Source organism: Mobula birostris, chromosome 25 (genome assembly GCF_030028105.1).
Source record: "Mobula birostris isolate sMobBir1 chromosome 25, sMobBir1.hap1, whole genome shotgun sequence".
In the NCBI taxonomy this organism is placed as follows: domain Eukaryota; kingdom Metazoa; phylum Chordata; class Chondrichthyes; order Myliobatiformes; family Myliobatidae; genus Mobula; species Mobula birostris.
The window spans coordinates 60,476,047-60,503,608 of record NC_092394.1 but is presented as its reverse complement, the minus strand read 5'-3'; the positions used below and the strand labels follow the sequence as shown (position 1 = coordinate 60,503,608).

Sequence of the window (27,562 nt, the reverse complement as noted above, 5' to 3'; positions counted from 1 at the left end):
GCGAGAACAGGGAACTAATGTAGCTCTTTTGTAACAGTGAGGTTTCGTAAAGTGAACGTTCGAAAAGCGGGGGACACCTGTATCCACTTTTGCCTCTCCTTTACACTTTTATGTATCTGAAGAAACTTTTGGTATCCTCGATAATATTATTAGCTTACTTTCATATTCTATCTTTACCATAATGACTTTTTAAGTTGCCTTCTGCTGGTTTTTAAAAGCTTCCCAATCCCCAACTTTCCACTAATGTTTGCTTATTATATCCCTCTCTGTAGCTTTTATATTGACTTTGACTTCTCTTGTTAGCCACGGTTGTGTCATCTTGCCTTTAAAATACTTCTTCCTCTTCTTAACATAAGAACATAAGAAATAGGAGCAGGAGCAGGCCATCTGGACCGTTGAGCCTGCTCTGCCATTGAATAAGATCATGGCTGATCTGGCCGTGGACTCATCTCCACCTACCTGCCTTTACCCGACAACCCTTAATTCTCCTCTTTGGCATGTATGTATCCTGTGCCTTCCAAGTTGTTTCTGGAATTTCCAGCAATTGCTGCTCTGCCATCATCCCTGTCAGTGTTCTTTCCAAATCAATTCTGGCCAGCTCCTCTCATGCCTCTGTAATTCCCTTTACTCTGTTGTAGTACTGATACATCTGACTTTAGAAAGCATAGAAAACCTACACCACAATACAGGCCCTTCGGCCCACAAAGTTGTGCCGAACATGTCTCTACCTAAGAAATGACAAGGCTTACCCGTAGCCCTCTGTTTTCCTAAGCTCCACGTACCTATTCAAAAGTCTCTTACAAGACGCTATCGTATCCACCTCCACCACCGTTACCTGCAGCCCATTCCACACACTCACCACTCCCTGAGTAAAAAGCTTACCCGACATCTCTGTACCTACTCCCCAGCACTTTAAACCTGTATCCTTTTGTGGCAACCATTTCCGCCCTGGGAAAAAGCCTCTGACTATCCACATGATCAATGCCTTTTTGTGTCAAGAAACCTTCCTGAATACACCTAACAAACTCCACCCATTCTAAACCCCTTGCTCTAGGGAGATGCCAATCGATATTTGGGAAATTAAAATCTCCCATCACGACGACTCTTATTATTACACATTTCCAGGATCTGTTTCGCTATCTGCTCCTCGATATCCCTGTTATTATTGGGCGGTCTATAAAAAACATGCAGTAAAGTTATTGACCTCTTCCTGTTCCTAACCTCCACCCACAGAGACTCCATAGACAATCCCTCCATGGAGTCCACCTTTTCTGCAGCTGTGACACTATCTTTGTTCAACAGTGCCATGCCCCCACCTCTTTTGCCTCCCTCCCTGTCCTTTCTGAAACATCTAAAACCCGGCACTTGAAGTAACCATTCCTGTCCCTCAGCCATTCAAGTCTCTGTAATGGCCACCATATTAGATCTCCAAGTACTGATCCACTCTCTAAGCTCTTCCGCTTTGGTCACAACACTCTTTGCGTTAAAATAGACGCATCTCAAATCTTCAATCTGAGTGCATCCCTTCTCTCTCACCTGCCTATCCTTCCTCTTGCACTGTCTATAAGCTTTCTCTATTTGTGAGCCAATCTCCTCTTCCCCCGTCTCTTCAGTTCGGTTCCCACCCCCCAACAATTCTAATTTAAGCTCTCCCCAGTAGCCTTAGCAAACCTCCCCACCAGGATATTGGTCCCCCTGGGATTCAAGTGCAACCTGTCCTTTTTGTACAGGTCACACCTGCACAAAAGAGGTCCCAATGATCCAGAAATCTGAATCCCTGCCCCCTGCTCCAATCCCTCAGCCATGCATTTATCCTCCACCTCATTCTATTCCTATTCTCACTGTCGTGTGGCACAGGCAGTAATCCTGAGATTACTACCTTTGCGGTCCTGCTTCTCAACTTCCTTCCTAACTCCCTGTACTCTTTTTCAGGACCTCTTCCCTTTTCCTACCTATGTCATTGGTACCAATATGTACCACAGCCTCTGGCTCCCTCCCGCTGCAGGATATTTTGGATGCGATCTGAAACATCCCGGACCCTGGCACCTGGGAGGCAAACTACCATCCAAGTTTCTTTCCTGCGTCCACAGAATCACCTGTCTGACCCCCTAACTATAGAGTCCCTTTAGCTTCTCCTCCTCAAATTTCAGAGCGAATTCGATCATATTCTGATCACTTGCCCCTAAGAGTTCTTTTACCTTAAGCTCTCTACTCAATTCTGTCCCTGATCGCCTTGACATTTTGTTTCTCTCTGAAGCTGATGAGCTGATCAGTAAGAGCTGTTGAATTTAACAATATTAGTCGTTAGCTAGGATTACTGTTGAGGATTTAGAGATAAGACTCTGAAAATGTGTGTGGAAACATGAGTAATAAGATGAGATTCTTGAATATGTTATGCTGACTCTGAAGAATTCTCAGGGTAGAAACTGTAGGCGTACCAGAAGGTACATTGCCTGTCTTAAATTGTGATTCCTAAATAAAGTATTTTAAAAAGTGTATCCTGAGTAAAAATAAGATTGATTGGAATTTTTTTTGTTGTCTTTCCTATCCAGCAATGGGCAGTGTGATAATAGGTGCAGAGAAAAGTTGAAACTAAATAAAAGGTGAGAATAGAAATGAAGATAAATGAGGAAACCAAAATAGCACTTGAGAATTATCAAGTCTTTTTAAAATCCACTTATTAAATGTATTTATATTACCAAACTTGGCATAATACCATAATAACAATAGTTGTAACTGATTCTTGTAAATATCTAGGAGCCAGATCTCCCAAAATGCCACTCAGCAGATGTATTCCAATTATTTATGGCTGCTGCTTGCAGCTTTCCTCTGCTGCTGTTGTCCTTGCCAAATTCCCGATAGAGTGGGCTATCAGCTTGCCAGGCAAATCCAGGACAGCACCTGTATGTCCTTGTGGGAAGTGCAAGGCACTGAAAATGTCAGTACAGTACTTCCGCTGTGCAAATTAGATCCCATTATACAGCTGGAATCAAAGTAGCTTTTGATTTACTCTAACCTAACCACTACCAAACCCTGTGTGTGTTGGGGTTGATGGCTACTTAGCAATATTATAAATTCTCGGATTGTATGAATTTCTGGATTTTTTCTCTTGCTGATTTTTGTTTCTAAACCCGCTTTGAATATGTAGCAGGGTGGATTTCCCCAGCCCGCTGGTACCTCAGCAGGTCAGTTATTTCTCATATATGAGAGAAAGGGTGTTTTCTTTTGGCTTGATTCCAAGAGACTGAACTTGACTCTTTCTGAATGGAAGCTTGTTCCAACAGGGGTTATTAGACAATGGCCAGAAAGTATACTGCTAGGCCTTCAGGGGAAATCACACAATTTGTTTTGATGTTATTTGCTGCTTTCCTCTGTGTGATCCCATGTTGACCAGATATCTCCCCCCCACCCCCCCCACTTTCGGCTTGTGTGAATCAGGGACCCTGTCCATTTCTGGGTCCTGGCTTCTTCCTGCTGTTCTAGAATTCAGCCCTGGCTAATGTTGATGCTGTTTTGATCTGCGGTGACAAAGTATGGCTGTGACAATTGAGCTTGGACATTAAACCAGACTGTCTGTCTACTCAATGTGTGGAGACTGCTGCTCTCTTGATAAGAGAAGTTGGTCAGAATCCAAATCCCGTTTAATATTACAGGCATGTGTTGTGAAATTTGTTTGCTTAGCAGCAGCAGTATATTGTAATACATGATATAGAAAAGAAGTAAATCAATTACAGTAAGTATATTAAATATTTAAATTGAAAATAGTGCTAAAACAGAAATAATAAAAATGTGAGGTAGTTCTCGTGCATTCAAAGTGCATTTAGGAATTGGATGGCAGAGGGGAAGAAGCTGTAGCTGAATTGCTTAGTCTGTGCCTTGAGGCTCTGTACTTCCTTACGGTAATAATGAGAAGACTTGGGCGATGGGGGTCCTTTATAATGGGTGCTGCCTTTCTGAGACGCTGCTTCTTAAAGATGACTTGGATACAATAGAGGCTAGTATCTAAGATGGAGCTGACTAATTTTATAACTTTCTGTAGCTTCTTTCAATCCTGTGCAGTAGCCCCTCCTCCCCATACAGTGACAGTGACCCTAACCCTAACCCTAACCCTAACCCTAACCCTAACCCTAACCCTAAGCCTGTCAGAATGCTCTCCATGGTACATCTGCTCTTAGCTCCGTCCCTCCCCCTCCTGTCTTCTCCTATCATTTCGGATCTCCCCCTCCCCCTCCCACTTTCAAATCTCTTACTATCTCTTCTTTCAGTTAGTCCTGACGGAGGGTCTTGGCCTGAAATATCGACTGTACCTCTTCCTATAGATTCTGCCTGGCTTGCTGTGTTCACCAGCACTTTTTGTGTGTGTTGCTGGTACATTGTGTTGGCGCATGGCCAAGTGGTGAAGGTGTTCGTCTAGTGATTTAAAGGTCGCTAGTCCGAGCCTTGGCTGAGGCAGCGTGTGTGTCCTTGAGCAAGGCACTTAACCACTCATTGCTCTGCGATGACAACGGTGCTAAGCTGTATGGGTCCTAATGCCCTTCCCTTGGACAACATCGGTGGTGTGGAGCATGGGCAACTACTTGGTCTTCCATACAACCTTGCCCAGGCCTGTGCCCTGGAAACCTTCCAAGGCGCAAATCCATGGTCTCATGAGACTAACGGGCGCCTATAAAGATAGTACATCTGTAGATGTTTTCAAGTATTTTAGATTACAAACCAAATATCCTCAAACTCCTATTGAAATATAGCCATTGTCTTGCCTTCATTATAGCTGCATCAATATATTTGGATTAGGTTAGGTCCTCAGAGATCTTGACACCCAGGAACTTGAAGTTGCTCACTCTCTCCACTTCTGATCCCTCTGAGGATTGGTTTGTGTTCCCTTGTCTTGCCCTTCCTGAAGTCCACGATCGGCTCTTTCGTCTTACTGACGTTGAGTGCCAGGTTATTGCCGCGGCACCACTCAATTAGTTGGTATATCTCGCTCCTGTATGCATTCTTGTCTCCATCTGAAATTCTGCCAACAATGGTTGTATCATCAGCAAATTCATAGATGGCATTTGAGTTATGCTTAGCCACACAGTCATGGGTATAGAGGAGCAGAGCAGTGGGCCTATGAGCAACAGGAGCAAGCCACAGCAACAAGATTTCTGGCAGGTGCAACATCTACAGAGTGCTGTAGATTTCTCTGTTCTATGTTGTATGTTATAAGGGAGAGTGAGGAGATAACCAATCAGAGTTATAGGGAAGTAGTCACCCTTACATTGTAGGAGGTGAGTCGCTGGGTGACTCAGGAGAAATGGAAATGTGAATAGGCAGTTAGCGCAGAGCACCCCAGTGGCCATTTTCCTCATAATAGGTGTACCCCTTTGGATACTGTTGTGGGGGATGATCTCCCAAGGCAATACCATGGAGACCAGGTTACTGGCACTGAGCATGGGTCCGTGGTGCAGAAGGGAAAGGAGGAGAAGAGGGGAGCTGTAGTCCTAGGTGACTCAATAGCCAGGGAAACATTCAGGAGATTCTCGATGTGAACAGGATACCAGGACAGTATTTTGCCTCCCAGGTGCCATGATCAAGGGCGTCACAGATCGCATCCACAACATTTTGGAGAGGGATGGTGAGCAGGCAGATTTCTTGATACATATTGTACCAATCACATTGGAAAAGCAAAGAGGTCCTGAAAGGAGAATTTAGAGAGGTAGCTAGAAAGGTGTGAAACAGGACCTGCTGATTAGTAATTTCTGAATTGCTACCTGTGCCACACGCCAGTGAGGATACAAATAGGATGATTTGGCAAATTAATGTGTGGCTGAGAAGCTCATGCAGGGGGCAGGGCTTCAGATCCTTGGATCGTTGGGATCTTTTCTGGGCGAGGTATGACCTGTTCAAAAGTGACGACTTGCATCTGAACCCGAGGGGAACCAGTATTCTTGTGGGCAGGTTTGTTAGAGCTGTTGCAGAGGGTTTAAGCTAATTTGGCAGGGGGTGGAACCGGAGTGATGGGACAGATGGTATAAAAGCCAAGATAGTGTGCAATCTGACTGTCAGGAAGGGCAGGCAGATGATGGGACATAATTACAGCTGGCAAGGTGAGTATCAGTGCAATAGTAATGGAGAATGAGAAATGCTAGCGAATACAGTACTCAAAGTGTTATACCTCAATGCATGGAGTATAAGAAATAATGTAGGTGATCTTGTTGAACAATTACAGATTGTCAGGTATGATGTTGTGCCCATCACTGAATTGTGGCTGAAGCATGGCTGTAATGGAGAGCTGAACGACCAAGGTTACATGTTGTATCAGATGGATGGGAAGGTAGGCAGAGGGGGTGCGTAGCTCTGCTGGTAAAAAATGGCATCAAATCAGTAGAAGAATGTGACAAATAATTAGAAAATGTTGAATCCTTGTGGGTTGAATTAAGAAACTGCAAGGGTCCAAAGGACCCTGATGGCATTTATATACAGTCCTTCCAACAATAGCTGAGATGTGGACCACAGATTACAACGGGAAATAGCAAATACATGTCAAAAGGCAATGTTATGATAGTCACGGGAGACTTTAACATGATTGGGAAAATCAGGTAGGAAATGGATCTCAAGAGAGTGAGTTTGTTGCATGCCTATGTGATGGCCTTTTAGAGCAATTTGTCGTTGAGCTTACTGGGGATCAGCTGTACTCGATTGGGTTCTATGTAATGAACCGGAGGTAACTAGGGAGCTTAAGGTAATAGATCCCTTCAGGAGTCAGTTATCCCAATATGATTGAGTTCAACTTGAAATTTCATAGAGAGAAACTGAAGTCTGATGTAGCAGTATTTTAGAGGAGTAAAAGAAATTACAGTGGAAGGAGATGCTGGCAGAGATGACAGCGGGCCGAAGGAGCGTGAGTTTCTGGGAAATACGAGGAAGGTGCAGGAAAAAGAAAGGAATACTCAAATGGCAAAGTAGTACAACTGTGGCTGACAAGGGAAGTCAAAGCAAAAGAGAGGGCATACAACAAAGCAAAATTTAGTGCTAAGATAAAGGATTGGGAAGCTTTTAAAACCCTACAGAGAGCAACTAGAAGAATCATTAGCAAGGAAAAGATGAAATATGAAAGCAAGCTAGCAAGCAATATCAAAGTGGATAGTAAAAACTTTTTCAAGTATGTAATAAAGAAATAAAAGAGATGAGAGTGAATGTAGGACCACTAGAAAATGAGGCCAGAGAAATAATAATGGAGGCCAAGGAGATAGCAGGTGAACTAAATGAGTATTTTGCATCAGTCTTCACTGTGGAAGACACTAGCAGTGTACCAGATGTTGAAGGGTGTGAGGGAAGAAAAGTGAATGCAGTTACTATTAAAAGGGAGAAGGTGCTCAAAAAGCTGAAAGACCTAAGGGTGCATAAGTCACTTGGACCAGATGAACTGCACCCCAGGGTTCTGAAAGAGGTAGCGTTAGAGATTGTGATGGCATTAGTAATGATGATTCAAAAGTCATTGGACGTCCTGACGAAGGGTCTCGGCCTGAAATGTCGACTGTACCTCTTCCTAGAGATGCTGCCTGGCCTGCTGCGTTCACCAGCAACTTTAAGAAATGATACAATGTTTCTCTGGAATGATATCACAGAAAACAGGACAGAACAAAGACTAACACTTTCAGAACCACATAATTATAACATATAGTTACAGCAGTGCAAAGCAATACCATAATTTGATGAAGAACAGACCATGGGCACAGTAAAAAAAAAAAGTCTCAAAGTCCCGAGTCGATTGACTCCCGAGTCCCCGATAGCAAGCGGCAAAAGGGAGAAACTCCCTGCCATAAACCTCCGTCAACTTGCCGATGCCTTGGAAGCAGCCGACCACAGCCGACGCTGAGTCCATCCGTCCGAAAACTTCGATCTTCAGACCAGCCTCTCCAATACAGCCTCTGGAGCGCCATCCTCTGCCGAGCGCCTTGGACCTCTCCCCGGCCGCTGAAACATGCAAAGCCGAGGATTTTGGGGCCTTCAGCTTCAGAGATTCCGGTTACCACACAGTAGCAGTGGCAGCGAAGCGGGCATTTCAGAAGTTTTCCAGATGTTCCTCCGTGCTCTCACATCTGTCTACATCAAATCAGAATTGTGCACGGTCCCCTACTTGACAGGTAACAGATATCATCACTGAAGTGGCCACGCGCGCTGCTGTTGTGCGGCCATCTTCTCCCCACTCCCGGGAGGAGATTGCACTGGTCCTTGCTGAGGTTGGAGTTGATTCTAGCCGTGACCAACCTCTGAAAGGATTTCATCACTGTAGATTGAGTGCTACTGGACAATAGTCGTTAAGGCTGCTCAAATATTACTCTTCTTGGGCACTGCCAACCATTACTAATACAACTGCTCAGGCTATGTTAGATGATATGACAGAAGGTTTCTCAAATTGCTAGAAGTCACAAATGTGCAGACATCTGATCTTGCTCAAATTTGGTTAAGGCATAAACCAAGCTTTATAAACCAGATCTCCCAGTTCACCTGTCCATACTTCCTAACATCTCAAATCTGAAACTTATCAGCTATTTTCTCTGCACCTTGAAGTTTAACACAAACTCAGTTTGTGCCAGAAGGTTGTGGTTTTGGCTGGGGAATGTGGTGAGAAGACGAAGGAGTGTGGTTTTGCATCCTCCTGCACTTGTCTAAATCATCCCAAACATGTGCATCGATTTCACTTTGGTCCTTTTAGTCCTAGTTAGTACATGATTCACCAGTTGTGGTGCATGAGAAGTGCCACATAATGGACATAGTGCTAGGGCACCTTGAGGTGAGTCCATTCTTTCCCGCAGTGGACGTGGCTCATATTGACAGCATGGTGGACAGCAGGAACCTGCAAAGTGATTCCACCGTCTGCTACTGCCATCTGCTCTAGCAATGTGTAGCTTTCTCAAGAACAATCAGTTTGATGTGTACGTACATGCAATACTACATTGCTGAAGCTGAGCAATTATAATCTGTAAACTATCTTTACTCTCTTGTTAGTAACTGCATTGTAAAATGTAACTGAATGTAAGTAGTTTTGTTTGGTGTATGTTTGTTTGTGCGTGTATCTTGCATCTCTTTTGTCAGCTCCCAGTGTTAACATGTAGTGTAACTGTTCCCATGAGTGTTATGAGCTATCTGTTGAAGGTAGTCTGTATGTTAGATGCTTTTAGGAGGGATAACTATTACCTGGTCAACCATAATTTTTTTTGCTGGGTTTGATGTTTTCATCTTTGGGCATCATGGTTAGAGTAACACTATTACAGTGCCAGTGACCTGGGTTCAATTCCATCACTGTCTGTCAAGAAGTTTTAGTTGGTTCTTCCCGTGACCATGTGTGTTTCCTCCAGGTGTCCCAGTTTTCTCCTGTATTCCAAATGCATACAAGTTAGTAGGTTAATTCGCCAAATAAATCTACTAAGGGGCTGTTATGGTGCTGTATCTCTAAACAAATAAAAAAAATCTTGCAATGTCCACAGACTGGAACAAATGGTGAATTTCATCAATGAATTTCTGTTTTCATTGAGAAGTGGCTCCACCATTTGCCACATTTTTCACTGTCTACTTGTGGAGGGTAGTGTACAACAGAGGCTGGTTGGTAAAAGACTTCCGTTTTGTGGATGCTAAGTGTAAAAGCTACATTGTGCTAGGACATGACACCAAGATTGGAGGGCAAGGTGGACGGTGAGGAAGGCTATCAAAGCTTGCAAAGTGTTCTGGACTAGCTGGGGAAATGTGCTGGAAAAGGCAGACAGAGTCTAATGCAGATATGTGTACGGTGTTACAGTTTGGGAGGATGTTAGACTAAAACTCACTTATGGTAAGGGCACTGGGGTGTGTGATAGAACCAAGGGACCTTGAGTACAGATCCATAATTCCTTGAAAGTGGCATCATAGGTGGATAGGGCCATAAAGAGAGCTCTTGGTATGTTAGCATTCTTAAATTAAGGCACTGAGTACAGGAGTTGAGAGGTTATATTGAAGTTCTATAAGGCATTGTTCAGGGAAAATTTGGATGTTGCTGTTACTCGAGGACCTGAGTTATAGGGAAAGGTTGAATAGGTTAGAACTTTATTCCCTGGAGTGCAGGAGAACATTGGGAGATCATAGAGAAGCATACAAAATTATGACGGGTATAGATAAGTTTTTTGATGGAGAAGGAGGCCATTTGACATATTTGCTGAGTGCTGATTTAAAAAAAATGCAATTCAGCTTAATTCTAGCCTGAATCGGTGATGAGGAAGGCCAATGCAATGTTAGCATTCATTTTGAGAGAATTAGAATATTAAAGCAGGGATGTAACGTTGAGGCTTTATAAGGCACTGGTAGGGCCTGTCCTTGAAGTATAGTGAGCAGTTTTGAGCCCCTTATCTAAGAAAGAATGTACTGACCTTGGAGAGGGTTCAGGGGAGGTTCACAGGAATGATTCTGAGAATGAAAAGGTTACCATATGAGAATCAATTGATGACCTGGACCTATACTCACTGGAATTCAGAAGAATGGGGGGGAGGGGGTCGCAATGAAACTTTTCAGATGTTGAAAGACCTTGATATAGTGGATGTGTAGAGGATGTTTCCTATGGTGGGGGAGTCTAGGCTCAGAGGGCGCAGCCTTTTAGAACAGGGATGAGGAATTTCTTTTAGCCAGAAGGTGGTGAATCTGTGGAATTTGTTTCCACAGGCAGCTGTGGAGGCTAAATCATTGAGTATATTTAGGCAGAACTTGATAAGTTGTTGATTTGTCTAGGTGTGAAGGGTTACAGGGTGAAGGTAGGAGATTGGGTCTGAGAGGAAAATGGATCAGCCATGATGAAATGACGGACAGAGCCAATGGGCCAAATGGCCTAATTCTGCTTCGATGTCTTGTGGTCATATATCGCTCATTATCTTTGTGAACCAACACTCCCTGCCTTTCAACTTCCTGTTTTTTTTTGGTATATTCCCTTTGCCTTATTTTGCCTCCCTACATGCATTACTTAGCACTTCTATTTTGCTGTCCATGTAACTTGGAAGTTGTTAATTCCTGTAGTCTAAATCTCTTCACTGTCATTCATACTGTCAGTTTTGGTCTTATGTGCAGACTCTTTATTATGATCACCTGCTGTATTTCTCAAAATCATTATGTATTGCAAAATGTGGGGACTGAGCTCTCAGTATTGTGACTGAAACCCTGGCAGTAACAGCTTTCACTCACAAAAATGCCCTTAGCATTAGATTTCTGCCACTGAGCCAATTCGCTGCTTGAATTTGGATCCTGTGTTTATAATTTCCAGCTTGCTTACACTGCTCTGACAAGCAAAAGAAAATCTGCAGATGCTGGAAATCCAAGCAACATACACAAAATGTTGGAGGAACTCAGCAGGCCATGTAGTATCCATGGAAGATTATAGTCGACATTTCGGGCCGAGACCCTTTGGGAAAAAAAGATGAGTCAGTTAGAAGGTGGGGGGAGGGGAGGAAGAAACGCAAGGTGATAGGTAAAACCTGAGGGGGAGGGGTGAAGTAAAGAGCTAGGAAGTTGTTTGGTGAAAGAGGTACAGGACTGGAGAAGGGGGAATCTGAGAGGAGAGGACAGAAGGCCATGGAAGAAAGAAAAAGGGAGGAGCAGGTAAGGAGATAAGATGAGAGAGGGTCCTCTAACCTGAGTGTGGCCTCATCATGACAGTAGAGGAGGCCATGGACTGACATGTTGGAATGGGAAGTGGGTGGCCACCAGGAGATCCCATTTTTTCTGGGGGATGGAGCATAGGTGCAGCAAAGTGGTCTCCCAATCTACGTTGGACCTCACATATATACAGGAGGTCACAGCAGGAGCACCCCTGGAAGGACTGTTTGGGGCTGTGAATGGTAGTGAGGGAGGAGGTGTTGAACTTATTCCACTTGCAAGGATAAGTGCCAGGAGGAAGATCAGTGGGGGGGACAACATCTTGTATTCTGTCTGGGTAACCTCCAACCTGATGACATGAACATAGATTTCTTGAATTTCCCTTAATGCCCCCCGTTCACCATTCCCTATTCCCATTTCCCCCTCTTACCTTATCTCCTTACCTGCCCAACACCTCTCTCTGGTGCTCCTCCCTTTTTCTTTCTTGTGCCTTCTGTCCTGTCCGATCAGATTCCCCCTTCTCCAGCTGTCTTTTTCACTAATCAACTTCCCAGTTCTTTACTTCATCCCCTTCCAATTTCACCTATCATTTTGTGTTTCTTCCTCTGCTCCCCCGACCTACTTACTCTAATTCTTCATCTTTTTTTCTCCAGTCTTGATGAAGGGTCTCGGCCCAAAAGGTCAATTATACTCTTCGATAGATGCTGCTTGGCCTGCTGAGTTCCTCTAGCATTTTGTGTGTGTTGCTCACACTTCTCTCAGTCACTACACAGCATGTCTAGTACGACATGCATCTGTGTCTTTGTAGCAGGGTTAATCTGACGCACCTCTTTGACCAGTCTGCCATGTGGGTCCTTGAACAAGCCCTGCTTTCTTTTTCCTGAAAGCTTTTTCAGCCTTGAGCACGTGTCTTTCTGTATTTTATCGTGTAACGGCACAGCAAGCTTCTTCAGTCAGCATTGGTGTTAAAAGAAAAATACTATTGGTCACTTCAGGAAAATATTGTTTAGAAACTACTGACATGGGTATTTTCTATGTAGGTTGATTCTTGTGCTTTTGGAAAAGTCAAGTTAAATAAATCATGGAGAATATAAGACTTTGATGTTGAATGTCATATTACTGTTGCCATTAGAGTTCACCTGTCAATTTCTACCGGTTGGAGAACAACTTCAGATCTGAGACCAACTCACTCTGAGTTTTTGGTTCATATTAATTCTGAATGTATAATCCCAATTTACCACAGATTTTGACTCATTTCTGCAACTGTAAACCAATTTTATTTCAGATGGCCCAGTCAAAGAGTTTATTTTCAAATGATTACAGTGGAACTCCTCTTGTACACGGTACCTCACAGGCATTTCTGATCATAAACAGGAGAGGATAGTAAATCTCATCCCCAGCATGTCTTTCTGAATAGTTTAACCTGCTGTGTACATACATCTATTGATGCTTCTAGCACATCTTCAGTGATGTTCCTGGAATCATCGGGTGTTTCGGGTCTTTCAACATCATACAACCTCCTCCAGGTGACCCAGCCGGGGCTGATCAGATCCAAGCTTGTGTCCAGATGGCTAGCTACTTATAGAAAAAAACCATAGAAAAACTACAGCACAGAAACAGGCCTTTTGGCCCTTCCTGGCTGTGCTGAACCATTTTCTGCCTAGTCCCACTGACCTGCACACGGACCATATCTCTCCATACACCTCCCATCCATGTATCTGTCCAATTTATTCTTAAATGTTAAAAAAGAACCCACATTTACCACCTCGTCCTGGCAGCTCATTCCATACTCCCACCACTCTCTGTGTGAAGAAGCCCCCTCTAATGTTCCCTTTAAACTTTTCCCCCCTCACCCTTAACGCATGTCCTCTGGTTTTTTTCTCCCCTTGCCTCAGTGGAAAAAGCCTGCTTGCATTCACTCTGTCTATACCCATCATAATTTTATATACCTCTATCAAATCTCCCCTCATTCTTCTATGCTCCAGGGAATGAAGTCCTAACCTATTCAACCTTTCTCTGTAACTGAGTTTCTCAAGTCCCGGCAACATCCTTGTAAACCTTCTCTGCACTCTTTCAACCTTATTTATATCCTTCCTGTAATTTGGTGACCAAAACTGAACACAATACTCCAGATTCGGCCTCACCAATGCCTTATACAACCTCATCATAACATTCCAGCTCTTATACTCAATACTTTGATTAATAAAGGCCAATGTACCAAAAGCTCTCTTTACGACCATATCTACCCGTGACATCACTTTTAGGGAAATTTGTATCTGTATTCCCAGGTCCCTCTGTTCTACTGCACTCCTCAGTGCCTTACCATTAACCCTGTATGTTCTACCTTAGTTTGTCCTTCCAACGTGCAATACCTCACACTTGTCTGTATTAAACTCCATCTGCCATTTTTCAGCCCATTTTTCCAGCTGGTCCAAGTCCCTCTGCAGGCTCTGAAAACCTTCCTCACTGTCTACTACACCTCCAATCTTTGTATCATCAGCAAATTTGCTGATCCAATTTACCACATTATCATCCAGATCATTGATATAGATGACAAATAACAATGGACCCAGCAATGATCCCTGTGGCACACCACTAGTCACAGGCCTCCACTCGGAGAAGCAATTCTCTACTACCACTCTTTGGCTTCTTCCATTGAGCCAATGTCTAATCCAATTTACCACCTCTCCATGTATACCTAGCGACTGAATTTTCTTAACTAACCTCCCATGCGGACCTTGTCAAAGGCCTTACTGAAGTCTATGTAGACGATATCCACTGCCTTCCCTTCATCCACTTTCCTGGTAACCTCCTTGAAAAACTCCCAATAGATTGGTCAAACATGACCTACCATGCAAAAAGCCATGTTGACTCTTCCTAGTAAGTCCCTGTCTATCCAAATGCTTGTAGATTCCGTCTCTTAGTACTCCCTCCAATAACTTACCTACTACCGACGTTAAACTTACCGGCCTATAATTTCCTGGATTACTTTTCGATCCTTTTTTAGACAACGGAACAACATGAGCCACTCTCCAATCCTCAGGCACCTCACCTGTAGACAGCGACATTTTAAATATTCCTGCCAGGGCCCCTGCAATTTCAATACTAGTCTCCTTCAAGGTCTGAGGGAACACCCTGTCAGGTCCCGGGGATTTATCCACTTTATTTTTCCTCAAGACAGCAAGCACCTCCTCCTTTTCAATATGTACAGTTTCCATGATCTCACTACTTGTTTCCCTTAATTCCATAGACTTCATGCCAGTTTCCTTAGTAAATACAGACGCAAAAAACCTATTTAAGATCTCCGCCATTTCCTTTGGTTCCGCACATAACTGACCACTCTGATCTTCAAGAGGACCAATTTTATCCCTTACAATCCTTTTGCTCTTAATATACCTGTAAAAGCTCTTTAGATTATCCTTCACTTTGACTGCCAAGGCGACCTCATGTCTTCTTTTAGCCCTCCTGATTTCTTTCTTAAGTATTTTCTTGCACTTCTTGTACTCCTCAAGCACCTTATTTACTCCCTGTTTCCTATACATGTCGTACAACTCCCTCTTCTTTATCAGAGTTGCAATATCCCTTGAGAACCAAGGTTCCTTATTCCTATTCACTTTGCCTTTAATCCTGACAGGTACATACAAACTCTGCACTCTCAAAATTTCTCCTTTGAAGGCTTCCCACCTACCGATCACATCTTTCCAGAGAACAATCTGTCCCAATCCACACTTTTTAGATCTTTTCTCATTTCTTCAAATTTGGCCTTCTTCCAGTTCAGAACCTCAACCCTAGGACCAGATCTATCCTTGTCCATGATCAAGTTGAAACTAATGGTGTTATGATCACTGGAACCAAAGTGCCCCTCTGCACAGACTTCGGTCACTTGTCCTAACTCGTTTCCTAACAGGAGATCCAATATTGCATCCCCTCTAGTTGGTCCCTCTGTATATTGATTTAGAAAACTTTCCTGAGCACATTTTACAAACTCTAAACCATCTAGACCCCTAACAGTATGGGAGTCCCAATCAATATATGGAAAATTAAAATCCCCTACCACCACAACTTTATGTTTCCTGCAGTTGCCTGCTATCTCTCTGCAGATTTGCTCTTCCAATTCTCTTTGACTATTGGGTGGTCTGTAATACAATCCCACTAATGTGACCATACCTTTCCTGTTTCTCAGGACTCAGTAGACAAGCCCTCTAATCTGTCCTGCCTGAGCACTGCTGTAATATTTTCCCTAACAAGCAATGCTACTCCCCCACCTTTCATTCCTCTGCCTCGATCACATCTGAAACATCGGAACCCTGGAATATTAAGCTGCCAGTCCTGCCCCTCCTGTAGCCAAGTTTCACTAATTGCTATAACATCATAATTCCACGTGTCAATCCACACCTTCAACTCGTCTGCCTTCCCCGTAATACTCCTAGCATTGAAATATATACACCTCAGAGGATTTTTACCACCACTCACAACCTTTCTATTAGTGGATTTGCTTGAACTTTTGACATCATTTATTTTCACCCCAGCCACACTGTCAGCTCTGGCACTCTGGTTCCCACTCTGGCTATGACTCCATGGCTTCCCTCTTTTGAGCCACAGCCATCTTGAGGCCCTCTCTGCCGCATCGGTGGTACTGCGGATGGCTCTCCTCTTCCTCTCTCCCTCGATGAACCGTTTAGCTGCGATACTGACAATAATTGTTGTCATGGCCTGCAGCTTCCTATCAACCCCTCCCTTCATCAAAATTTACTTTTCTCTGGCATCTGAAAGTGACTGAGGTTTATCCAGGATTGGGAAATGTTACTTTCTGCAGGTAAGTATTCTAAACACCATTTTCCATCCCACTTGGTTGCTTCGTTATTGAAATGCTATTCAAGCACCTTCTGTGTAATATGTATTGTACAGATATTAATTATCTAATCAGAAAGCATTACCCCTCAGTAAGCACTCGTGGAAGTTGGACCTATAGAATTCCGATTTATGGTCACCACGCTGATTACTGGGACTCGCTGCGGGAATTTTGGGCATAGATTGGAGGTGATAGCACATCCAGGCTTGATGTTGGTTCGGTTGGAGTCTCTGTAAGGGATGGTTCGCAAATAAGAACCTAAAATGCCTTGTTGAAATATCTGCACACCAGTAGCAGAGTGTGTAATTTCTGTTTGTGACTTAGTTCTACTATGTGGGAGAGATTTTGGCTACATTAATGGCTCTTTTGTTTTAGATTAGATTAGATTATGCGGACACTCAGTCCTCGTTTATTGTCATTTAGAAATGCATGCATTAAAAAAATGATACAATGTTCCTCCAGAATGATATCACAGAAACACAAGACAGACCAAGACTAAAACTGACAAAAACCACATAATTATAACATATAGTTACAACAGTGCAAAGCAATACCGTAATTTGATAAGAGCAGACCATGGGCACAGTTAAAAAAAAGTCTTGAAGTCCCGTCTTCTACACAGATGGTAGAAGGAAGAAACTCTCCCTGCCATGAGCTTCCAGCGCCGCAATCTTGCCGATGCAGCATCCTGGAAGCACCCGACCATAGTCCAACTCTGAGTCTGTCCGAAAACTTCGAGCCTCTGACCAGCCCTCCGACACCGAGTGCCGAGCACCATCTCTGCCGAGCGCTTTGACCCCGGCCCCAGCCGCCAAGCAGAGCTGAGGATTTGGGGCCTTCCCCTCCGGAGATTTCGGATCACACAGTAGCAGCGGCAGCGAAGCAGGCATTTCAGAATTTTCACCAGATGTTCCTCCATGCTCTCAGGTATGCCTCCATCAAATCAGAATTGTGCACGGCCTCCTACTTGACAGATACAGATATTCATCACCAGAGATGCCGCGCGCGCTGTGTCGCGTCACCATCTTCTCCTCCTCCCGATAATACTGTGCCCACACTTATTTTTTTATTTTATGCAATATGCATTGCAGACTGTGCCAGTTAGCCGGCTTGGCAGGACGTGTGAGGGGAATATGGAGAAGCAGAGGCAGCCTCAGGTTTATCAACAGTTTCAGAACATAGAACATAGAATAGTACAGCACAGTACAGGCCCTTCGGCCCACAATGTTGTGCCGACCCTCAAACCCTGCCTCCCATATAAGCCCCCACCTTAGATTCCTCCATATACCTGTCTAGTAGTCTCTTAAACTTCACTAGTGTATCTGCCTCCACCACTGACTCAGGCAGTGCATTCCACGCACCAACCACTCTCTGAGTAAAAAACCTTCCTCTAATATCCCCCTTGAACTTCCCACCCCTTACCTTAAAGCCATGTCCTCTTGTATTGAGCAGTGGTGCCCTGGGGAAGAGGTGCTGGCTATCCACTCTATCTATTCCTCTTATTATCTTGTACACCTCTATCATGTCTCCTCTCATCCTCCTTCTCTCCAAAGAGTTAAGCCCTAGCTCCCTTAATCTCTGATCATAATGCATACTTTCTAAACCAGGCAGCATCCTGGTAAATCTCCTCTGTACCCTTTCCAATGCTTCCACATCCTTCCCATAGTGAGGTGACCAGAACTCGACACAATACTCCAAGTGTGGCCTAACCAGAGTTTTATAGAGCTGCATCATTACATCGCGACTCTTAAACTCTATCCCTCGACTTATAAAAGCTAACACCCCATAAGCTTTCTTAACTACCCTATCCACCTGTGAGGCAACTTTCAGGGATCTGTGGACATGTACCCCGAGATCCCTCTGCTCCTCCACACTACCAAGTATCCTGCCATTTACTTTGTACTCTGCCTTGGAGTTTGTCCTTCCAAAGTGTACCACCTCACACTTCTCCAGGTTGAATTCCATCTGCCACTTCTCAGCCCACTTCTGTATCCTATCAATGTCTCTCTGCAATCTTTGACAATCCTCTACACTATCTACAACACCACCAACCTTTGTGTCATCTGCAAACTTGCCAGCCCACCCTTCTACCCCAACATCCAGGTTGTTAATAAAAATCACGAAAAGTAGAGGTCCCAGAACAGATCCTTGTGGGACACCACTAGTCACAATCCTCCAGTCTGAATGTACTCCCTCCACCACCACCCTCTGCCTTCTGCAGGCAAGCCAATTCTGAATCCACCTGGCCAAAGTTCCCTGGATCCCATGCCTTCTAACTTTCTGAATAAGCCTACTGTGTGGAACCTTGTCAAATGCCTTCCTAAAATCCATATAGATCACATCCACTGCACTACCCTCATCTATCTGCCTGGTCACATCCTCAAAGAACTCTATCAGGCTTGTTAGACACGATCTGCCCTTCACAAAGCCATGCTGACTGTCCCTGATCAGACCATGATTCTCTGAATGCCTGTAGATCCTATCTCTAAGAATCTTTTCCGACAGCTTTCCCACCACAGACGTAAGGCTCACTGGTCTATAATTACCCGGACTATCCCTACTACCTTTTTTGAACAAGGGAACAACATTCGCCTCCCTCCAATCCTCCGGTACCATTCCCGTGGACAACGAGGACATAAAGATCCTAGCCAGAGGCTCAGCAATCTCTTCTCTCGCCTCGTGGAGCAGCCTGGGGAATATTCCGTCAGGCCCCGGGGACTTATTCGTCCTAATGTATTTTAACAACTCCAACACCTCCTCTCCCTTAATATCAGCGTGCTCCAGAACATCAACCTCACTCATATTGTCCTCACCATCATCAAGTTCCCTCTCATTGGTGAATACCGAAGAGAAGTATTCATTGAGGACCTCGCTCACTTCCACAGCTTCCAGGCACATCTTCCCACCTTTGTCTCTAATCGATCCTACCTTCACTCCTGTCATCCTTTTTTTCTTCACATAATTGAAGAATGCCTTGGGGGTTTTCCTTTACCCTACTCGCCAAGGCCTTCTCATGCCCCCTTCTTGCTCTTCTCAGCCCCTTCTTAAGTTCCTTTCTTGCTTCCCTATATTCCTCAATAGACCCAGCTGATCCTTGCTTCCTAAACCTCATGTATGCTGCCTTCTTCCTCCTGACTAGATTTTCCACCTCACTTGTCACCCATGGTTCCTTCACCCTACCATTCTTTATCTTCCTCACCGGGACAAATTTATCCCTTACATCCCGCAAGAGATCTCTAAACATCGACCACATGTCCATAGTACACTTCCCTGCAAAAATATCTTCCCAATTCACACCCGCAAGTTCTAGCCTTATAGCCTCATAATTTGCCTTTCCCCAATTAAAAATTTTCCTGTCCTCTTTGATTCTATCCTTTTCCATGGTAATTATAAAGGCCAGGGAGCGGTGGTCACTGTCCCCCAGATGCTCACCCACTGAGGGATCTGTGACCTGACCCGGTTCATTACCTAGTACTAGATCTAGTATGGCATACCCGCTGGTCGGCCTGTCCACATACTGTGACAGGAATCCATCCTGGACACACTTAACAAATTCTGCCCCATCTAAACCCTTGGAACTAATCAGGTGCCAATCAATATTAGGGAAGTTAAAGTCACCCATGATAACAACCCTGTTATTTTTGCACCTTTCCAAAATCTGCCTCCCAATCTGCTCCTCTGTATCTCTGCTGCTACCAGAGGGCCTATAGAATACCCCCAGTAGAGTAACTGCTCCCTTCCTGTTCCTGACTTCCACCCATATTGACTCAAAAGAGGATCCTGCTACATTACCCACCCTTTGTGTAGCTGTAATAGTATCCCTGACCAGTAATGCCACCTTTCCTCCCCTTTTTCTGCCCTCTCTATCCCTTTTAAAGCACTGAAATCCAGGAATATTGAGAATCCATTCCTGCCCTGGTGCCAGCCAAGTCTCTGTAATGGCCACTACATCATAATTCCATGTATGTATCCAAGCTCTCAGTTCATCACCTTTGTTCCTGATGCTTCTTGCATTGAGGTACACACATTTCAGCCCTTCTACCTTACTGTCTTTACACCATTTATTCTGCTTCTCTTTCCTCAAAGCCTCTCTGTATGTTAGATCTGGCTTTACTCCATGCACTTCTTTCACTGCTCTATCGCTCTGGGTCCCATCCCCCTCGCAAATTAGTTTAAACCCTTCTGAACCATGCTAGCAAACCTACCTGCAAGGATATTGCTCCCCCTCGAGTTCAGGTGCAACCCATCCAATCTGTACAGGTCCCACCTTCTCCAGAAGAGATCCCAATGATCTAAAAATCTAAAACCCTGCTCCCTGCACCAACTCCTCAGCCACGCATTCAACTGCCATCTCCTCCAATTCTTACCATCACTGTCACGTAGCACTGGCAGCAATCCTGAGAACGTCGCCCTTGAGGTCCTGTTCTTCAGCCTTCTGCCTAATTCCCGAAACTCACACTTCAGGACCTCATCCTTCTTCCTGCCTATGTCGTTGGTACCAACATGTATCACGACTTCTGGTTGCTTTCCCTCTCGTACCAGGATGTTGTGCACCCGGTTAGAGGCATCCCGGACCCTGGCAATTTCTGGTAATTCTTAGCCAATTCTCCTAACATTACAGGAGTTTTCTTTTCAAAGCTGAAGTATTAGAAGTAGGAGGGTCAAAAAGCACAAAAATAGATTCTTGATGAGTACTTGTAATTACTGTATTGAAATGGATTTGATTGTGACATACTCTTGTTTCAGTGGAATTAAAGATTTCTGTGCAACTTGTACAGAGCAACTTCAAGTATCTATATATAAAGTATTTTTGAGGCATTTGAATGCTTGTAGTTAAACCACATCATGTATCTAACTACTCTGAAAGTCAGTTCACTGTATACTTGATGGGAGTGCAGTAGAATCCAGATTAATTGGGTCTCAGCTGGTATCCCTTGTCGTGACTCTAAATGACAAAAATTGGTAATGGAAGGGATGTGCTACTGTTGCAAGTAAGAACTTAGACAGAAATGGAAGTCAGCTATTTGGACACTTAACGCTGTGCTCTGGTTCATTGAGACCATGGCTGAGCATTTCCAACAGCAACATAATTTTCTTGACTTAACCCCATCTTCTAGATTCATTTTATATCCAAAAGTATATCCATTTCTGTTTTGATTACATTCAGCAACTAAGCTTCCATTGTCTTTAAGGAAGAGAATTCAGAAATTTACTTCTAAAAATTCATCAGGTGAAGAAAGTTCTTCTCATGTGTTCTGAATGGCTGACCCCTTTGCTTTGAGAATGTTACCCCTGTTTTAGGTATCTCTCCCCAACCCCAGATGCTGCTTGACCCACTGTTTTTGACTCTGAAAGTGATGGTGGGACTAGGTGAGAGTAAGAGTTCAGCATGGACTAGCAGGACCGAGATGGCCTGTTTCCGTGCTGTAATTGTTGTATGATTTTTGACTCTGAAAGTGATGGTGGGACTAGGTGAGAGTAGGAGTTCGATATGGTCTAGCAGGGCCGAGATGGCCTGTTTCCGGAGAGTAAGAGTTTAGCATGGTCTAGCAGGGCCGAGATGGCCTGTTTCCGTGCTGTAATTGTGATATGGTTTTTGACTCTGAAAGTGATGGTGGGACTAGGTGAGAGTAGGAGTTCGACACGGACTAGCAGGGCCGAGATGGCCTGTTTTCGTGCTGTAATTGTTATATGGTTTTTGACTCTGAAAGTGATGGTGGGACTAGGTGAGAGTAAGAGTTTGGCACGGGACTAGCAGGGCCGAGATGGCCTGTTTCCGTGCTGTAATTGTGATATGGTTTTTGACTCTGAAAGTGATGGTGGGACTAGGTGAGAGTAGGAGTTCGACACGGTCTAGCAGGGCCAAGATAGCCTGTTTCCATGCTGTAATTGTTATATGAAAGAGTTTTTCATATTTCAGGTTTTATTTTAATGAACTGTAAAGGGTCTACTTAATTTTTGTTTATTGGATAATGTATTCTCTGCCAGAAATCAATCTGTGAACATGCATTGGATAATCACAATTATCTCCACTTATTTCTGTTTTGTTCTTTACTAGAATGAATATATTTCTTATGCTCTGAGTAAATCACAGATACAGCATTCTACTTGGATAATACTCTCAGATCCTGCTGTCTCCTTTAGGAATGTCGTGGTGAGGCCAGTGTTTATTATCCATCCTTATCCCTTCTTAATCACCCTTGAAAAGGAGGGTGGTGGGGGGGTCAAATTGCCACTTTGAACTGCTGCAGTCCTCCTAGTTAATGTTACTCCCAGAGTGTTGCAGATCTAGTAATAGTGTACAACTGGTAATATACTTCCAGGTCAGGATAGTGTGCAACTTGAAAGGAAATGCAGATTGCTTAAAGATTTAAACATTATCTTAATTTATCGCACGTCCTGGGCCATCCATGGTTAGTTGGATTACACATAATTCTCCATAACTTCCGCCACCTCCAACAGGATCACACCACCAAGCACATCTTTCCCTCCCCCCCACCTTTCTGCAAGGGTCACTCCCTACGCAACTCCCCATCTCTTCCCACCGATCTCCCTCCCGGCACTTATCCTTGTATGTGGAACAAGTACAACACATACCCTTACACTTCCTCCCTCACCACTATTCAGGGCCCCAGACAGTCCTTCCAGGTGAGGCGACGCTTCACCTGTGAGTCGGCTGGGGTGATATACTGCGTCTGGTGCTCCCGGTGTGGCCTTCTATACATTGGCAAGACCCAACGCAGACTGGGAGATAGTTTCGCTGAACACCTATACTCTGTCCGCCAGAGAAAGCAGGATCTCCCAGTGGCCACACATTTTAATTCCACATCCCATTCCCATTCTGATATGTCTATCCACGGCCTCCTCTACTGTCAAGATGAAGCCACACTCAGGTTGGAGGAACAACACCTTTATTCCGTCTGGGTAGCCTCCAACCTGATGGCATGAACATTGACTTCTCTAATTTCCGTTAATGCCCCTCCTCCCGTTCGTACCCCATCCCTTATTTATTTACTTATTTTCTTTCTTTCTTTCTTTCTTTTTTTTCTCTCTCTCTCTTTTCTCTCTCTGCCCCTCTCATAATAACTCCTTGCCTGCTTTCCATCTTCCTCTGGTGCTCCCCTCCCCCTTTCTTTGTCCCTAGGCCTCCCGTCCCATGATCCTCTCCCTTCTCCAGCCTTGTATCTCTTTTGCCAATCAACTTTCCAGCCCTTAGATCCATTGAAGCACCTTCAATAACTCCAAAAGACTGAAGTTGGGTAAAATACTGAAAGGTTTTTATTCGCTGTACAATACGACCTCCATGGTGAGTGTCTGCCCCCGGACTGAGGGGGAGGGGCATTGCAGAATCACCTTTATACAGGGGTCTGTGGGAGGAGCCACAGGGGCAGTCAGCAGAGGGGCGTGTCCAGACAGTTAACCCAATTACAACATATATACGGTTTACCACATCCATCCGTCCCCCTCCTGTCTTCTCCTATCATTTTGGATCTCCCCCTCCCCCTCCCACTTTCAAATCTCTTACTAGCTCTTCCTTCAGTTAGTCCTGACGAAGGGTCTCGGCCGGAAACGTTGACTGTGCTTCTTCCTATAGATGCTGTCTGGCCTGCTGTGTTCGACCAGCATTTTGATGTGTTGCTTGAATTTCCAGCATCTGCAGATTTCCTCGTGTTCACCTATGTTTACGCTACTTTTTATGAAGAGGACAATGCTGTGCAGTTTTTGGCTTTGAGCAGATACCAGAGTTGTAACTGCACTGGAACAGTTTGGTTGGAGTGGAGCAAGTCTTCAGTGCTACAGCCAGGATGTTGTCTGGTCCTTTGCTGTTTGCAGTGATCTCAGCTGGTTCATGTGAAGTGAATTAAATTGAATGGTAGGGATCTCAGGCAGAAGCCCAGGTGGACTATCCATTGGCACTTTTGGCAGAACGTGGTTGAAAATGTTTGCTGCTCTCTGGTGATTACACTTTGACTCAGTTGATTGTAGATTAGGTGAGCTCACTACTTAGGCCAAAAGCATTTCGGAGTCACAGCAAGGCGCAGTGAAGTTTCAGTGGGAAGTGGCCTTGATTGATGGAGTCCAGAGGCCTGGTCCCCAGATAGCCTGAAGGAAGGCAGCAGTGGTGTGGACTCTTTGTCTTATTAAATCACCTGAGTTATACGACAGCAAACCAGGAAGTAAAATGTTCAATTTTAAAACTATTATTTATATAGTGCAAATAAGGATTTGCGCATAAACACAGATTTATAGTACAGTGAAACTATTGATTTTCTGCTGATTGTTTGGAAATCTCAAGAATTTAGCACCCGGCTTGTGTTTTCTTCATTTCCTCCAATGCATGGGGTCCTGGTTTCTGCACTCTTGGAAAATGACTAGGTTCATAAGGAAAAATTATTATATTGGAGAGCTGAATACAATTTAAAAGGAAATTAATAAAATCAACAGTCTGGAGAATTTGCTAGTCTGGCAGCATGGTAGTGCAGCAATTATTGCAATGCTTTATAGCACCCATGATCAATTTCTGCTACTGACTGTAAGCAGTTTGTATATTCTTCTCATGACCACGTAGGTTTCCTCTAGTTGCTCTGGTTTCCTCCTACATTCCAAAGACATGAGTTAATGCTAGTGAGTTGTAGGTATGCTATGTTGGCCCTGGAAGCATAGCCACACCTGCAAGATGCTCCCAGCACAATCCTTGGGCTCTGTTGGTGGTGGATGCATTTCACCGTGCAGCATGTTTCCATGTACATGCGACAAATTAAGCTAATATTTAAAGCTAGTCTTTAATGCCTGCTGGATTAATGGAGTTTTGTTTGACTTGAAGGAAGGAAACTTAAGATCCACTATTTTAAAATGTATTGACATGACACTTAAAACCTATTAACAGCAATTTAAATAACTTCAGTAAGTGATTTTAAAAAGTTAAGTCTGAACAAAATTTCACAGTTTAATTAAGAACACCGTTAAAATACTTCCAAACGTGTGTCCAGCTAAGTCCGGATGAGAATTGTTTGGGAATGGCTGAACACTGGAAGCCACAGGACACAGCTTTTTTACTTTATCTCATTATGTATTCTTTTTTAATGCTATAGACATTTTTTTTAATCAGGTGCCACTTTTAGGCAAAGTCTCTAGTTATCTTTAAATCACTTGATTTGTAACTTGCATCATTTTGGTTTTTCTGCAGAATTTGAACTGGGCTCGAGATGTGTTGCTAGGCGTCACTGTTCCATGGCAACAGTTGAAGCATATGCCAGCACAAGGACTCTTTTATGAGAGGAACAAGACAAATTTTTTTAATGTAAGTTTTATGGAAAAATGTTCATTCAAATAATTTAACCCTATCATTTTATTAAATGCATCATATATTATGAGCAGTTGCAATGGCTGGACCTCACCAAAAGAAATAATTAAACAGGATTTTTTTCCACACTTGCCTTCGTTGGTCAGGGCATTGAATACAAGAGCTGGGATGTCTTGGGCTGTAGCAAGATGCACGTGAGAGTGCCTTTTGAGTATTGCATGTAGAAAAGATTCATAAGCTTGTTACTAGGACTGGAGAGTTTGAGCTATGAGGAGAGACCGGATGGGCTGCGACTGTTTTCACTGGAGCACAGGTGGATGGGGGGATGAACTTATAAAAAGCATGAGGGGTGTGGATAAGGTGAATGGTCACACACTTTTTCTTCTCCACATTAGGGGAATACAAAACTATAGGGTATCGGTTTAAAGTGAGTGCATTTAGCACTGATCTGCATGATAGGTTCTTCATATGAAAGGTGGTTTGCACATAGAACATACTGTCAGAGAAAGTGGCAGAAAGCAAGTTCATTGCAATGTTTAAAAGATATTTAGACAGAGAATTTTAAAGTGTAAAGTTAAAATATATGCATAGATTTAAAATAGAATCTGAACTTCCTTAATCATTATTTTAAAGCTAATTAAAAGAAATTAAGGTATTTTATGTTTGAATATTTACCTAAGGAAATTGGAGTCTTAAGTAGACAGAATTAGATTTATTTTAATGAGAAATTTAGGTAAGCCTAATCTATCATTAGAAACTCAGTTGTATACTGCAAAGTGTAATATTTTCAGGGTGTATAGCAACAAGAATAGTTTGTAAATACCAGCTTACTAATTTCCTTTCTTTATGCTGGAGATTGCTATAAAACGGTGCATTCTCTGGATTAGCAAGGAATCGCTGGCGGAAACTTATATATTTCTCTATTTAGGTGTGCAAATGTTCTCTCTGGAAATTACTGCTATTTTCACAAAATGATAATGGTGGATGTTGATAGTTTTGATATAACAGGTAAATTTTGAGTTTGCAGTTATGTGCAGTCAGTATTTTGTTATAAAAATTCACATGTATTTTACTACTACTATGTCTGTGTGGTTATACTGATAATCACACTGATGAAAAGTGCGTGCAAGAAGAAAGAAACTGTCAATTCAGTAAACTTTGTGTATGTCTAAAGATTAAATTAGATTTGTTAAAAGTTTGCAGTTGAAGATGGCAGTGCTGCTTGCTTGGCCTCTTGACAGGCTTTTAGAAAACTGCACTCCTACCTTATTAGAAAAACCATAGAAAACCTACAGCAGAATACAGGCCCTTCGGCCCACAATGCTGTGCCGAACATGTACTTAGTTTAGAAATTACCTAGGGTTACCCATAGCCCTCTATTTTTCTAAGCTCCATGTATCTATCCAAAAGTCTATTAAAAGACTCTATTGTATCCGCTTCCACCACCGTCGCCAGCAGCCCATTACACGCACTCACCACCCTCTGCATAAAAAATTTTACCCCTGACATTTCCTCTGTACCTACTTCCAAGCACCTTAAAACTGTGCCCTCTTGTGTTAGCCATTTCAGCCCTGGGAAAAAGTCTCTGACTATCCACACAATCAATGCCTCTCATCATCTTATAGACCTCTATCAGGTCACCTCTCATCCTCCATCACTCCAAGGAGAAAAGGCCGAGTTCACTCAACCTATTCTCATAAGGCATGCTCCCCAATCCAGGGAACATCCTTGTAAATCTCCTCTGCGCCCTTTCTATAGTTTCCACGTCCTTCCTGTAGTGAGGTGACCAGAACTGAGCACAGTACTCC

The 27,562-nt window shown here is 43.6% G+C and overlaps 1 protein-coding gene across 3 annotated transcripts in view; it reads left to right on the top strand.

The window, feature by feature from the left end:
* The window catches only part of cabin1 (calcineurin binding protein 1), a 667,425-nt gene that overhangs the window by 331,745 nt on the left and 308,118 nt on the right, over positions 1-27,562 (top strand). For all 3 annotated transcript variants that reach the window (XM_072243543.1, XM_072243541.1, XM_072243544.1), the window contains exon 28: positions 25,638-25,751. In XM_072243543.1, the coding sequence (XP_072099644.1) occupies positions 25,638-25,751 (114 nt within the window). The remainder of the gene's footprint in view (positions 1-25,637; positions 25,752-27,562) is intronic.